At 33.6% G+C, this 14,714-nt stretch overlaps 1 protein-coding gene across 1 annotated transcript; it reads left to right on the top strand.

The window, feature by feature from the left end:
- The first annotated feature begins 9,763 nt into the window (after positions 1 to 9,763).
- On the top strand, positions 9,764 to 13,075 carry LOC126697435 (WAT1-related protein At2g39510-like). The gene is made up of 7 exons (XM_050394435.1): positions 9,764 to 10,008; positions 10,160 to 10,222; positions 10,352 to 10,468; positions 10,563 to 10,797; positions 11,953 to 12,114; positions 12,243 to 12,394; positions 12,841 to 13,075. The coding sequence occupies exons 1-7, from the start codon at positions 9,809 to 9,811 to the stop codon at positions 13,043 to 13,045; spliced, it is 1,134 nt and encodes a 377-aa protein (XP_050250392.1). The 5' UTR covers positions 9,764 to 9,808; the 3' UTR covers positions 13,046 to 13,075.
- The last annotated feature ends 1,639 nt before the right edge of the window (positions 13,076 to 14,714 follow it).

The raw sequence follows: 14,714 nt of genomic DNA, 5'->3' as shown, positions 1-14,714 counted from the left end.
CTGGAACCCCGACCTTGCCTCCTATACCCCACAAGCATTTATACTTGTAGAGTGACCACCGCACCAACGCACCAAGGGTGCGCGGTGGTTATTGGCATCTAAATTAATTTTTAGCATTAGATGTAAAATTGAGGTGCAATTCATATTAACTATGTCTTTTGATCCAACACAACAAATGATAGCCTAGTGATATTGTATTCCATGTTGTAGTTTGAACTTCCCCTCCCCCTCCTCTTCTCCCTCTTCTACTATCTACCTATCTTAAATATATAATAATAATAATAAATAACGCCACAGGTGCGAACACACCATGAAGACATTGCTTTAGCTATGAGATGGATTGCATTGTCATTCGACAAAGACATTTAAACAAAACTATTTTCACCTTTAACTAAAAACAGGCAGGAGAGAGATGGCATGGCCTCTCTTCCCTCTATTGCTTTAATTAGAGCCATTAATATACTGGTGAGGTTTGATACGTTTGGGGGCTTATGGCGAAAACTACCACTAATTAACATTAACATTTTTTCTTATTTAATTTAGAAAGTTTATAGACACAAAAAATTTGAGAAAACTTTTCACTCTTATTGACGTGGCAGATTGATAATGATAAGTAAAATAGTGATATTAATGGTGAATTTAGATAAGAACTAGTAAAAGTTTGATAACTCAACTATTGTGAATAATGTTATGAATTTTTGTGTGTATTGCTCTTTTTTTTTTTTTTTTTTTTTTTGAAAAGTGCAACATTCACAATATTTTTCACAACAAATGCTAAGTGTTAAGTTGCTTCTTGTTTTTTATTTGAACCCACCACTATAATTAATTTTGTGCCATCAATAAGAGGCTATAACAACCTGCTACTTGGGATTTATTATAAAAATGTTGTGAAAAATGTTGTAAACGTAGCATTTTTTTCTCTTTTTTTGTTTGTTTTTCATTTGATAAAAAAATATTATTTTATTTATTGGCTATAAATAACCATATTGGTTAAAATTTGTGGGCCTTTTTTTTTTTTTTTTTTTTTTTTCTGCTTAGTGCCTTAAGTGATCACATCAATTGCATCTAACATTCAGCCAACACTGTTAATATAATCGGCAAACTCTACATTTTAGGTTAGGAATGAAGCCTCTAGGTATCTTAGAACATCTTGACTCAAACGCTTATTTGTAGCAAATTCTTATTGGCAAAGTTTAAAAATTAAAAAGACAAATTAAAAATTTTCCATCCTTAATAAACCCAATCTAATTCATCCTCACTTATATTTAGGCAAACCCAATCAATCCCCCATATTGTTATGTTGCTTTTGTAGGCAATTGCGCGAATATCATACCCAGTGAAGCTTTCCCCAATAGTTTCAATATGTTTGATGGGCACGCTGAAAAGAACCATATATATATATTGGCCCTTGCAATTGAATGAGACAACCCCACGGTCTAGTCAATACACTTCTATATTAAGCTTTTAGCAGTTTTATTCAATGCGAGAAATTCTAAAAATGTTGAGCTTTAAGCCTTTTCTTTTTGCAGATCTTATAAAATTGTTGTTAGTGAACAAATTATATAAGGAGGTCATAGGGTTGTGATTTTATTTAGGAGAGAGAGAGAGAGAAGGACCAAAGGAGATTGAAATGAGGAGAACTAAGGTTTGGGTTTATTTAGGAAGAGTCGCAAAAAAGTAAATAACAAATTTGTATAATAAATTTTTTAAATATATAATAAATATAGGTTAGTTGGGTTGGATTAAGCGGGTTTGTGAATCTTATGACCCGAACCTAACCCGATCCACTACAAAAAAAACTTTACAACTCAATCTAACACACTAACCCCTAAAAACTGACTCGACGTGATGAGTTGGGTTGGGTCAAATCGGTTTTGAAGTGTCGGCTGCGCATCTCTACTCTTAACTCACTCCGCATTGTGTTTGGCGTGAGCTAAGGAAAAACAACTTTAACTCAAATTTGTGGAACCCACTGCTACATGACGACAAAGTGGCTGTAGTTTAGTGGTAAGAATTCCACGTTGTGACCGTGGAGACCTAGGCTCGAATCCCAGCATCCACACTTTACCTCTCTTTGTTCCCTAACCCGTTTTTATATTTCAGGGCCCCACGTCCTCTAATTCAATCTGGACATCATAGTCCGGGTCCCATCTTCACAGGAGACAAAGGTAAGGTAACACCCCCTAGGTCGCTACCATCTCTCTTTTTCTTACTCTGCCATGGATATTTCTTAATAACTTTAAATTTATATTTCATAGTTCCATGAAGGAATTCATGAAAAAGTGGGAGGATTAAAAAATTTTAGTTTTTCTTAATGTGTGTTTGGTTGGAAGGATAAAAAGGTGAAATGATGGAATTTTTTTTTTTTTTTTCTTGTGAGAATAAAAAATGTAATTTATATAAATTTACTTTTTATATTCTTATTAAATAATATATATATATATATAATAATTTCTTTTATTTTTCTTTATTATTACATTATAATATACTATTCATATATATGACAATTATAGAGGAGCCAGCCATCATTTAGTTTTTTTTTTTAATACAAAAATCTCGTTGAAACTTGATTTTTTTTTTTTTAAAAGAAGAAAAAAGAAAAGAGCCACTGTTTGATGTAAAAGGAAGAAAACACCTTGAAAGGGAAAAGAAAGCTATTGTTTGATAAAAGGAACAAAAAACACAAAAACCAGTGATTTAAAAATAAAAGGAAAAGCAACATAAAGTATAACAACAGTACATAGTAGAGAGAGAGGGGCACATTTGGTATTTTCTCATCTACCCATCTCCTTCCTATTTTCTCTTCTAAAATCACTCTAATTTGGAGAGATTTCGGTGGTGTTGGAGGGAAAATACACGGTGTTGAGGCCCATTTTGGCAAAAAGAAAAAAGTCCAATGCATGGCAAGAAGAAGCCCAACAATATAAAAAGAGTAAAGAAAGAAGAATTAGCAAAGTAAGAAAAACTATTAGGCCCGAATGGTAAGAATAATGGTACACAGGCCCACAAAATAGTAAAAGGACCCTAATGAAAGCAAATGGGCCCATGGGAGCCCCAAAGAATGAATTAATAAATCCATGGGAATCATAAGAAGTAGAAGGCAAGTAAAGATGGGTTGGAGGAGCCCAAAGAAAGGAATTAGTAAATGGGGTTAGTTTAAAGGACAATAAACCCAAAAGTAAAAGATGTGGTAACTGGGCCGGGGAAGCCCGAAAGATTTAACAAAAGCCCATGGGAATGTAAGAAGTAGGAAAGAATGAGATGTGCCAAGTATGTCCCAAGGAATGAAACAAGTCGAGAATGCCCAAAGGAATAGAATGGGCCAAGGAAGCCCAAGATGATGTGAGAACTGACCCAGCAAAAATATTGGGTAACATAAACTGAGGGAAGAAATAATATATGGCAGGCTTAGAGGAAGCCTAGCAAATGAAAGTTAAACAATGTCATGATAGGAACAATGCAGTCGCATGGCAGGAGTACCAGTCAGCCCACAAACCAAGGGTGAAAAGAGATAGGTGCTGAATTGAAAGAAGCAAAGGCCCACATCCAAGCAATACCCAGGCCCAAAGAAGAAACAAGATGCAAAGAATAAAGACTCAATGACTCACCCACGCCACAAAAGGTTAAGCAAGCGGCAGAACACACAGCAATACCAGATAAATCAACAGGTAATAGCAAATGTGTGAACACCAGACAAGTAATGGACTCACATGGGAGAGGAGCACACACAAGACTCAGACACCACCAACCTGTACCCATACAATACAAGGGCGGTGGGCCATGGGTTAGAAGTAAGAGAGGGTGTGGTTTGGCAGTGGAGAGAATGGGGAAGCCTATTCTGAGGTTCCTGCCCAAGCTCTTTTGGGAGAAATGTCCTGCTGGGATAACATACCACCTAAAAGAGGTAAAAATGAGCTTGAACCACTAGGTGCATGCTATAGGAGTTAGTATGAGAGAATGCACAGCTCTTATTCGGATTGGAATGCCACAGATAACAAGAAAATAAAACAAAACTTCCTTTGTCTGGGAATGGAACATGACGCAACCAGCACAAGGTAGTGGTGGTGGCTAGGCAGCCAGCAGGCTAGTGGGTGGTCCGGGAAGAACACCCACAACAGGCCAAAAGTGGTTGAGGGGTAAAACGGTAAATCTAACCATGGCAGGCAGTATAAAAAGGCCTTAGTCGTGCACAGTGAAACAACAACGAGGAAGAATGGCAAGAAACATAAAAACAAAGGGAGAAAAAGAAAGTAAAGAAAAACATAGAGGATAAACAAAAAGAAAGAAAATAAGAGAGTAGTAAGGAAACAAGAGTATGAGGAGTGGTAGAACATGCACCAATAGGCTACTCACTTCTCTCCCTCTCAAAAGCCCATTCTCTAGTAAGTTAAGAATTTGAGATTAAGCCATTTAGGCCAATTTTCCAAAATAGGCCATTTCTATGGCAGAATCTAGACATGGCAAAACGAGCGGGGCGGGTCGGGTTCAGGTTGAGTCAATTGAGTTGCAGGTCAAACGGGTCACGAGTCAAAAAAGGGTCATTTTAATCGAGTTAAAAACAAGTTCGAGTCAATTGGGTTGTGGGTCGGGTTGGATTGACCCGTATTTTTCACATGATTTTTTTTTTTTTTTTTTTTTTTTTTTTTTAAGAAAACAACATGTATTTGTCATTTGAAAAGTTATGCAATAAATTACTTGATATAAAATGTATTATTTTGAATTCACCACTTATATCAAGAATGAACTTAGTTAAACTTATTAATACTTATTCAATAATTTTAAAATTATACAAATCCTAACATTGCTATCTAAAACAAAATAATACAAAGATAAGTAAAACAAATACACAAGTTTTATTTCTACACAATATCAACATCCCAAAACATAGAACAAAATTACAAATGACTTATTGGATAACTATTTGATAAAGAATAAAAACATATAAGAAATTTACAATCTTGAAAATTAATTTTATAATCTATTATCAATTGTGATTGACACTCTATTTCAATTTGAGATATACATTAAAATTCGATTGCTTATTTATTTATACATAGTCATTTTTATGAATATCATATCATTGTTAAACAACACATAATCTAGGAAATATCATAATTTATTTTGAAAAGTCATTTATTTTGGATATAAATTGTTAAAAAACAGGTATAAGCATTCATAATTTATGCTAATTTGATACTTTGGCTTTACTATTTTCATACTTGTGAATGTTTCTCACACGTGTCTACAATTTTAAATCTATGTTTTTAACTCTACAGATTATCTTGGCATGTACTTTGCTATTTGATATCTAAAAATCTTTACTCATTACAAAATGCTCAACCACATACATTTATCTTTCAATTAATTTGCATACAGTTATGTAAATGTATCAATTGTTTCCTTAAAGTTCACAATAAACAATTAAACCAATATTGTCTTAATTTTACTATTTTTTTACCCCAAAAAAAAAAGTTTTAAAAAAATGGTTCAGGTTGGGTCGAGTCGACTCGTAAAAACACGGGTCGGATCATGGGTCAATCCGTTTTTGCTTCGGGTAAAAAAAAAAAAAAAAAAAAAAAATCAAATTCGGGTCAAGTATTTTTCGGGTCGGGTCGGAAAATTCTGACCCATTTTGCCATGTCTAGCAGAATCTCCCTGTGAGGTTACTTACATTGGAAATTGGTTTCCTTCTTAAACTTAAATCCGCCAATGGGCCAAGTTCAGCAAACTAACCCCCTTCCTTCTTTTATCATAGTTGTTCAAGTATTAACATTATTTTTCCTGTTGCTTATTCATCCCTGCCATACTCATATTATCGTTTATTTTCCTATTGCAAAATCATTTAAACATTATCTTTGGTACTTTAGTTAGAATATTTTAACTATCCTGATGTATTATGTTTCTCCTGCCATAACGTTTTTGTGACAGTATTCTCTGCCGTGGGCACGTGACCAAGATCTCTGCCAAAGGTCCTAGCTTGCACACAAACTTACTTAAAGTGAGTTTCAGTTGAGCAAGTCCCGACTATCATTGGGCCATAAAACGGCAAGAGTAGTCCAGCCCAAGATATAAAAAAGGCCCACCACACACAAGTTCCACCAATATCCCTCATATTTTCCGCCCTTACCAAACAACTCCAAAACCATTTTCTCTCTTATTTTATTTCCTTTATTTTCCATCCTTTTTATTTTCACTTCAACCAAGTAGGCCCTAAGTGACGTCTGACTTGAGTGTGACAACACTTAACACATGAGTCCCACAAGTTTGTATTTTATTACAACTTAGCCACTTAACTCAGTTTCAATCAGACTGAAAATTCCCAAATTTTGTTCTCAAAACTCACTCATTCTTACAATTTTGAGTGATGTGTTATGAGAATTGAGCACAAAAATCAAACCAAACAAACTAATAAGTGGTGGGGGCCATAGATTTTGAGTGATATGTGATGAGTGATGAAAATTGGATAAACCAAAATGTCTTTTCTTTTTCTACTATCTACCTATATCTTAAATAAGTAATAATAATAATAATAAAAAACCTGAACAAATGCGAACATACCATGCATGAAGACACTGCTTTTCAGTATGAGATGGATTGCATTGTCATTCAACAAAGACAGTAAAGCCAAATTATTATCACCATTGACTAAAAAAAGGCAGGAGAGAGACGGCATCTGCATGGCCTCTCTTCCCTCTGTTGCTTTAATTAGAGCCACTAATATAATCGGCAAACTCTACATATGAGGTCAGGAATGAAGCTACGATACCACTAGAAGGTGCAAAATTAGTCAATTGTTGAATTATTAGGTTTCTAATTTCAACTTTTTATGTGAATTAGACTATGTAATCACTTGATCCATTACCAAAGTGTTCTAGCAACGATGCCACTTCCAAGTTCCAACTACATGTGATGTAAAGCCAGTACATAGCTAGTCTTAATCACTAAAACTTTAACTGATGGGATTATATATAATTATAATTATATACCCCCACTAATTTAGCCGACGGGATCATTCTGACTAAAACTTTAGCTAACGTTGAAAAGTACCCCCACTAACTTAGTGAAAAAATAAAAGTAAACCCCACTAATTAAAACCTCAGTCATAATATAGCAGCCAACTTTGGTGAGTGCAACTACTTTTGGATTTGGTTTAGGTCCAGTGCATTCAATGCATTAGACCTGGTTAAATGGTGACACGTGTTTAAAAGTGGTCATATGTCATAATCTTAACGAGTCTAGCACTACTAGACATTGAACCTAAGCCCCCACCCACTACTTTCTTCTCAGCCAGCCGGATTACGAGATAAACAATAAAATAACACAAAAATATTTTACAACAATATTCACACCTTTACACCAAATATCCTCATAGTTTTTTGAAATAACACAATGCACAAATATGTGCGGTTCAAATGATAGCACAATGATATGAAATTCTATATTATTGTATTAAATAAAGGGTCATGCTAACAAGTGTTCCTAGAGCAATTATTAACATTAATTATATTTTAGGAAAGTTTTGACACCACTTTTATGAGAAATGGAAAAAGCTGTCAAAATATTAATTAATTAATTTTTTTTTTTTTAATAAAAACTTTCTTTAAATGAATTGTTAACCATTTCCCTAAGGGCATCTGTTAGCATTTCCCTTAAATAAATATAATAATAACAAAATAAATTTAAATAAATAAATAATGCAACAAATGCAAACACACCAAGAAGACACTGCTTTTAAGTATAAGATGGACTACATTGTCATTTGACAAAGACAATTAAACATAACTCTTACCAGTTACCATCATTAACTAATAAGAAAAAAAAGGCAGGAGAGATAGAGAGAGAGAGAGAGAGAGAGAGAGAGATGGCATGGTGTCTCTTCCCTCTGTTGCTCTAATATAATCAGCAAACTCTACATTTGAGGACAGTAATGACGCTACTCTTATTGGCAAAGTTTAGAAGGCAAATCAAAAGTTTTCCATCCTCCCATTTTTTTTAATCTTAAAAAAAAAAAAAAAAAAAAAAAAAAAAAAAAGAAGCTATCTTCAATTAAACTTAATTTGATTCATCCTCAATTACGATTAGGTAAAACCAACGAATGCCCCACATTGTGGACACATTTTCTTGGTGCACTGAGTCTCTCAATTTGGTGCACTGAGTCCCCCACTCCCCTCTCCTTATTAGTCAATTGGTGTATGAGTGGAGTTTTAGGATTCGTTTGGTTGAAGGGGTGGAAAAGTGGAAGGATAGAAAATAGTGGGAGGATGGAAAAAATAGGAGGATAGAAAAGATTTTATTTTCTTTCCTTTTTGTTTGGTTGGGAGTGGAAAAGTGGAAGAATAGAAAAAATTAGTTTGAATAAATTTACTCATATACCCTTGTTAAAGAATGATGCCGAATTTTTTTTTTTTTTTTTAAAGTAACAAATAACCACACAAAAAAGAGCAATCACCCAAATTTTTTTTATAAAAATAAAAAATATGTTCCAAAAAAAATCACATCCAGTAAAAATAAAAATAAACTATCACGCCCAAGCCCTTAAAAATCAAAAGAAAAAAAAAAGAGGCTATGTTAATGCCCAAGAAAAAAAAATGTGGCAACTGGCAATGTGATTGCCTAGAAAAAAAAAGGGCAACGTTGCTGCCCAGGGAAGAGAGAAGAAAGAAAAAAAAAAAATGTAACTTAAAGTGAGGGTATTTGTGTAAATTATATCATTCAGCACTTTTTCCTCTATTTTCCTCCCAAATTAGGAGAATAAAAAAATGCAGGCCCGAAGGGATTATTTTCTTCCCTATTTTCTGTCTCTCTTGTTTTCTCTCCTGAACTAAACAGTGGAAAATGCCATTTTCTACCCTATTTTCCATCCTCCTTGTTTTTACCCCAACCAAACATACCCTTAAGACTCCCAACCAAACATACCATTAAGACTCTTAAACCTTGAAAGTTTATAAAGAATTAAATGAAATGGATAGGGTAGAAGAAAAATGTAAATAAACATATATAAAAGAACTAAATATTTTCCTCCCTCTAGTTTAAATGTTTGAAAGGAAATGAATTAAAAGTGAAGTAATCATGTTTGGATTTAAATGAAGGAAAAATTATTATTATTACTAGCTGATGTCCCGCACAATACATATACACAATAAATTCATTATAAAATTTTAATGAAGAATTATTTCTACAATTAATGTATATATAGTACTCATTAATTACATGTTATAATACTTAAGAAATTAATTCTAATTAGATTGCATGTCATTGTGAAGAAAGAAAATCTAAATTATTATGATTATTATATGTAAGAATATGAAATTCTTTTTTTTTTTTTTTTTTTTGGAAGTAACTATGAAATTCTTTCTTAAGTGAATTGAAAAATATTTAATATATAGGGTTAAGTTTAAGTTACACTTTGAGTAACTCTAAGTAATATTACACCACCTATTAACTTGCTATTGAATCCAATTTTTGAAAATCCCATTGTGGGTTTACATAGTCTATATGTTCTTAACATATATGCATGCCAATTTTCATATCAATCAAATGTTGTTTATCATTCGATCTATAAACTCATCTTCTATGCATTGTTTAAACTACAAAAACTTTAGTTTAAACAGTTAATTGATGACATGAACGAATTTGACAACGGCTAGTATGGATTTAAAAGATGATCAAGTAAGAACAAGGAAAGTAGAACTGAATGAATTCACTGTTCAAGAAAGTAAGTCTTTATATAAATCAATTAGACTGAATACAAGTATAAGAGAAATAAGCATTAGAGCTAATTGAGAAATAAGAGAAATTTTAGCTTAACATGTCCTTGGAGTCCATGACTCAACTGTTTAACAAGGTGAAACCATTTTTGGCAGTAATTTTATTGCAATTTGGCTATGCAGGGCTGTCCATAATCTGTAAATTTGCTCTAAACAAGGGGATGAGCCAACATGTGTTTGTAGTATACCGGAGTGCCATTGCCACTGTTGTCACTGCTCCTTTTGCTGTTGTCTTGGATAGGTCTCCATCTCCTCGTTATTGTTTTTTTTTTTTTTTTTTTTGCTTCACATCTCTTCTTTATTGTTGTTTACATTGTTTAAACTCTTTTGTTCAGTGTTACATGTTGAGCGAGATGATAAAGCTAATCACTTTAAATTAATACTCCTAACAGGAAGAGGCGGCCAAAGTTGACCTTCTCTGTCTTTGCTAAGATTGTGTTGCTCTCCTTATTGGAGTAAGAATCTGGACCTTCAAGCAATAATTAAGCTTTTGCTCTTAAGCTTCAAACAAAACATGTTACTGTTTTTTTTTTTTTTTTTGGCTCAGTTGGACCACACTTAAGCTTTCATTTTCCCCTACTCAGGCCTGTAATCAACCAGAACATGTTCTTCACTGGGATGAAGTATACTACAGCAACTTTCGCGAGAGCCATGTGCAATGTTGTTCCTGCGTTTACATTTTCAATGGCTTGGATTTTAGGGTAATTCTCTCTAGTCTCATTCACGTTTGCGCATTGCATGCATGCATACATGATATACTAAATATGGGGAAAAATTTTGAGAATGCTTTTGTAGTCTTGAGAAAGTAAATATAAGGAGATGGCGTGGCCAGGCAAAGGTATTGGGGACCATAGTAACGATTGGAGGAGCTATGCTCATGACTCAAGTTAAAGGACCTATGTTGAATTTGCCATGGACAGATGGAAATGGCCATCAAGAATCTAATGCAGCAAATATGCAAGATGTCATCAAGGGTGCTCTCATGGTGCTAGCAGGTTATTTCTGCTGGTCTGGTTTCTTTATTCTTCAAGTAAGAGTCTAATCGGCATTAATTTAATTTGCTATTTCAGTTTAAAATGAGCACTCGCACGAACAATTGGATGAGATTGGTGGTCAATGGAAAATTTAATTTAAAGCCCAAACACTTATGCTGCAGATCAATTGAATAAATAGATATTCTAACACAGCAATTCAACTGTAGGTATAACACTTTCTCAAAAAAAAAAAAAACCATAGGTATAACATTCCAAATTTAAAGAAATAATAATGAAAAAAAAGTAAACAAATCACAAATTTGATAACGAAGTAAAAAACCAACAAAGAATCTATTCAAAAGAAAAATTACTCTAGATAATCCAACCCAGAAAAAATCCACTAAAAGAAAAAGTTACCATCAATCATATTGTACAAAACCTTAGTAAGCTAGATTTTTTATGCAAATTCAGCAAATATCCTGCTTGCCTTTCCACCATAATTGTTCTAAAACCTCTAGAATTATTCTACACAAATTTCCTCCATGAATGAACCTCGTTTGCAACTCAGAATTCCAGAAACCAACAACGACTCAAATACAAAAATTTGCTACACTCTTTGACGCAAGTTTTGTCATATAAACCTTGTCAACATCTAAAGCATGCATAACAATAATAAATATTATTATTATTGTTGTAGCCAAAGTTTCTTATTTTTTTATTATTATTTTTTTAATTTTTTTTTTAATTTAGAACTTACCTCGCTCCAAACCAATTTGGAGAAACATTTCTCCAACCTACTATGTGAAGAGTCAAAAAGACAATCCACATGTATTTTTAGTAACATGATCTATTTAATGAATTATGTGACTTGATTAAATAATAAAATAAGTCATTTGATTTAATACATGTGGATGGTTTTATATATTGCCACAAAAATTTGAAGGAAAACTATGTCCCTTTTTTTTATAATCACCAAAGTTATTATAATTATTAGAGTATGATACACGAATCCCATTTTAAACATCACAATTAACTTCTTCTTGTATAAGACATTCCAAGACCTTTTAAAAAAATAAAAATGACAATTTGATACTTAAAAAAAATGGGGGAAGGGGAATTTGAACCCCAGATGTCTCCATTAGAAATTCAAGAAATTCCAAAATGTTTTAGTTAGACTTAATCAGTGATGATATATAATTGTTGATTTGTAGGCAATTACGCTGAAATCATACCCTGCCGAGCTTTCATTAGCAGTTTTGATATGTTTGATAGGCACACTGGAAAGTGCCATACTAGCCCTTACATTAGAACGGGGCAACCTCGCAGCCTGGTCAATACACTTAGATACTGAGCTTTTAGCTGCTGTATACACTGTGAGAAATTCTAAATTTAGTTACATTTTCTTTTGATGTCCTTTTCTCTTCGCAATGCTTCTTATAAAAAAAAAAAATGTTGTAAAGGTTTATGCCTTGCATTTATACTCACAAGAAATTTTACGCAGGGTGTAGTATGTTCAGGGTTTGCCCTTTACATTCAAGGACTGGTAATAAAGGAAAAGGGACCTGTTTTTCTGACTGCTTTTAATCCCCTAAGCACAGTTTTAGTTGCAATTATCGGCTCCTTCATTCTGTTTGAGACCATGTACTTAGGAAGGTGCGCATTGATTTTTCTATTCTAGCAGGCCTATGAATAAGTTTAGTGACACAACAATTTTTGCAAGTGCTAACATGATTTTTTGTAATTGGCGCATAATAAAAGTTCTATCAATGGGGACTCAAATGAAAGTGATAGGGGACTCAAATGAAAGTGATATTTTTCCAATCGCAATATACTACGTCAATAATTGTGGAAAAAAGTTGTCACTAGCATTGCTATTATGCCTAAATATAAAAAAAAAATATATATATATATATAAAGGCTCTTGGAATGTCCAATCAAAATCTTTTGTTTCATTTGGGACATATATTAGAAAATACAATATTTAATTATTGTAGTAGATATGCTTCATTTGATTAAAGAAATATGTAGGATAAATATTTGGAATCATAGAAATTTAATTAATGAGTATGGGCCAACTTTGGCAACTGAACTATTTGTAGGATTATTGGAGCAATTGTCATTATTGTGGGCCTATATCTGGTTTTATGGGGCAAGAGGAAGGATCAACCAGGGTTGAAGTCAGACAATGAAGAGGTAGTACCAACCGCCGATATGGCTACTATGAATGAGAGGGTAACGACTTCAAATCAAGAATTTATGGCCATCAATGTAACAAGTATAAAATCTACAGATGAAACTATATGAAAATATTGTATAATGTATATATGTGCTTATGGTTGGAATTGGTGTCTTTTTTTTTAAACAAGATAGAAATTCTACTCTAAACTAATTTAAGTGTATATGTATGTGAAACTCCCCTCTGAAGACTTGAACTCCTGCCCTTACTCCCACATCCCACAAACACTTATAATTTTATATTTTAATTTGAATTGAGATACAATTCATAGTAATTATTTACATAATTTTTCTTAACCTACGTACCATGTTATATTTTATTCTTAAAAATTTATATATTTAGTTATTGTATAGGTAATTTAACTTTATTCATATTTTATTTGTGACAAATATAAATGAGGAGGTTTATAACTTCTTACGGTGCATGACATTTTTTTTTTTGTTCTATAACAATAAAATTAGTGAACCTCGAACTCTGTAAACTTAGATTATATGTATTACTTAAATTTTATTTTGAATGTTTTCGTTTATTTTTTTCCTAATTTGTATTGGAAAGAAGACAAAACTAATATAATCAATTTTTTTTTTTGGCATATGAAAAAAAAAATACAGGTCATATATATTAGCATATATATTAGGTTGACTTGGGCCTCAAAAGGTCGGATAAGGGTCACATAGGATTTGCAATCCACTTAAGGCAACCCATTTTGACTTGAACCTAAACCCTATTGACTCAACCCGGTTGTTAGGTCTAAAAACCATGTGAAAATCATTTTTTTATACTTAACTAGCCATTTCCAAACTCTTTTTTCATTATTTAAAAAAGAAAGAAAGAAAGAAAGAAAACTAGAAAACGATACATTTTTGCTATCTACTAGGTATTAGTGAGTTATGAAAAATTAAATAGAGAGTGAAAGAATATAAACGATGAGTTCCGTAGCTGTTATTCAACGCTAAACTTGATAGCTGATAAACGATTGAGAAGAGACAAGGACTGTAGAAGTCTACAGAGTATGCAGTAAATAGCAATGAGCGAATCTGCAGTTAGGTCTAGAGAAGAAGACGAAGAGCTCCAACGGAGCACTAAGAAGGTTAAAGAGGACCATAGGATGGGATCCCATTTCAGAGCTTCCCCTTCCTTTGGTGAAGAGGGCCTTAGGTCATACAAAGATAAACTTGTTGGCGAGATTCCTGGGGCTTTCCAGCAGGCATTTGTTGTTAAGAGCAACATGGACACTGAGATTGAGTCGGATGATGAGTTTACAGAGCTCCCGTCGGGTGAGGTAGCTATGAAACTTTCCGGAGAAAGGAAAGGAAAGATGCGTGCTCCCTGGGCAAATGCACTCATAGTGAAAGTCTTCGGCAAGACCGTGGGATTCCATTTTCTCCACTCCAAACTTTTAGGGATGTGGAAACCGATAGGCAAGTTGGACAGTGTGGGCTTAGGTAATGACTTTTTCCTCGTCAAGTTCTCAACTAAAGAAGATCATTCTAAGGTGCTTAGAGGCGGTCCTTGGTTCGTGAGAGGCCACTATTTGCCTATCCGTTGCTAGGAACCAAACTTCAAATTGTCCACGACAAACGTCTCCTCGGTGGCAATCTGGATTAGGCTCCTGAGCTCCCTATTAAGTATTATGAGCCATCAGTGCTAAGGGACATCGGGAGGGCCATTAGGCCAGTCTTGAGAATAGATGCACATACGGCTACGGAATCAAGGGGACGATTTGTTAGGCTATGC

This window comes from Quercus robur, chromosome 8 (genome assembly GCF_932294415.1).
Source record: "Quercus robur chromosome 8, dhQueRobu3.1, whole genome shotgun sequence".
Taxonomy (NCBI): Eukaryota; Viridiplantae; Streptophyta; class Magnoliopsida; order Fagales; family Fagaceae; genus Quercus; species Quercus robur.
Note: the sequence above shows the minus strand (reverse complement) of the source record. Positions and strands in the feature narration are given on the sequence as shown.

What these genes read in the sequence shown, in the direction of transcription:
- LOC126697435 (XM_050394435.1), top strand. Translation starts at nt 9,809, where the DNA reads ATGTCCTTGGAGTCCATGACTCAACTGTTTAACAAGGTGAAACCATTT. An exon ending in GTGTTGCTCTCCTTATTGGA is followed by an intron (nt 10,223 to 10,351) that starts GTAAGAATCTGG and finishes TCCCCTACTCAG; the next exon opens with GCCTGTAATCAACCAGAACA. An exon ending in TCAATGGCTTGGATTTTAGG is followed by an intron (nt 10,469 to 10,562) that starts GTAATTCTCTCT and finishes ATGCTTTTGTAG; the next exon opens with TCTTGAGAAAGTAAATATAA.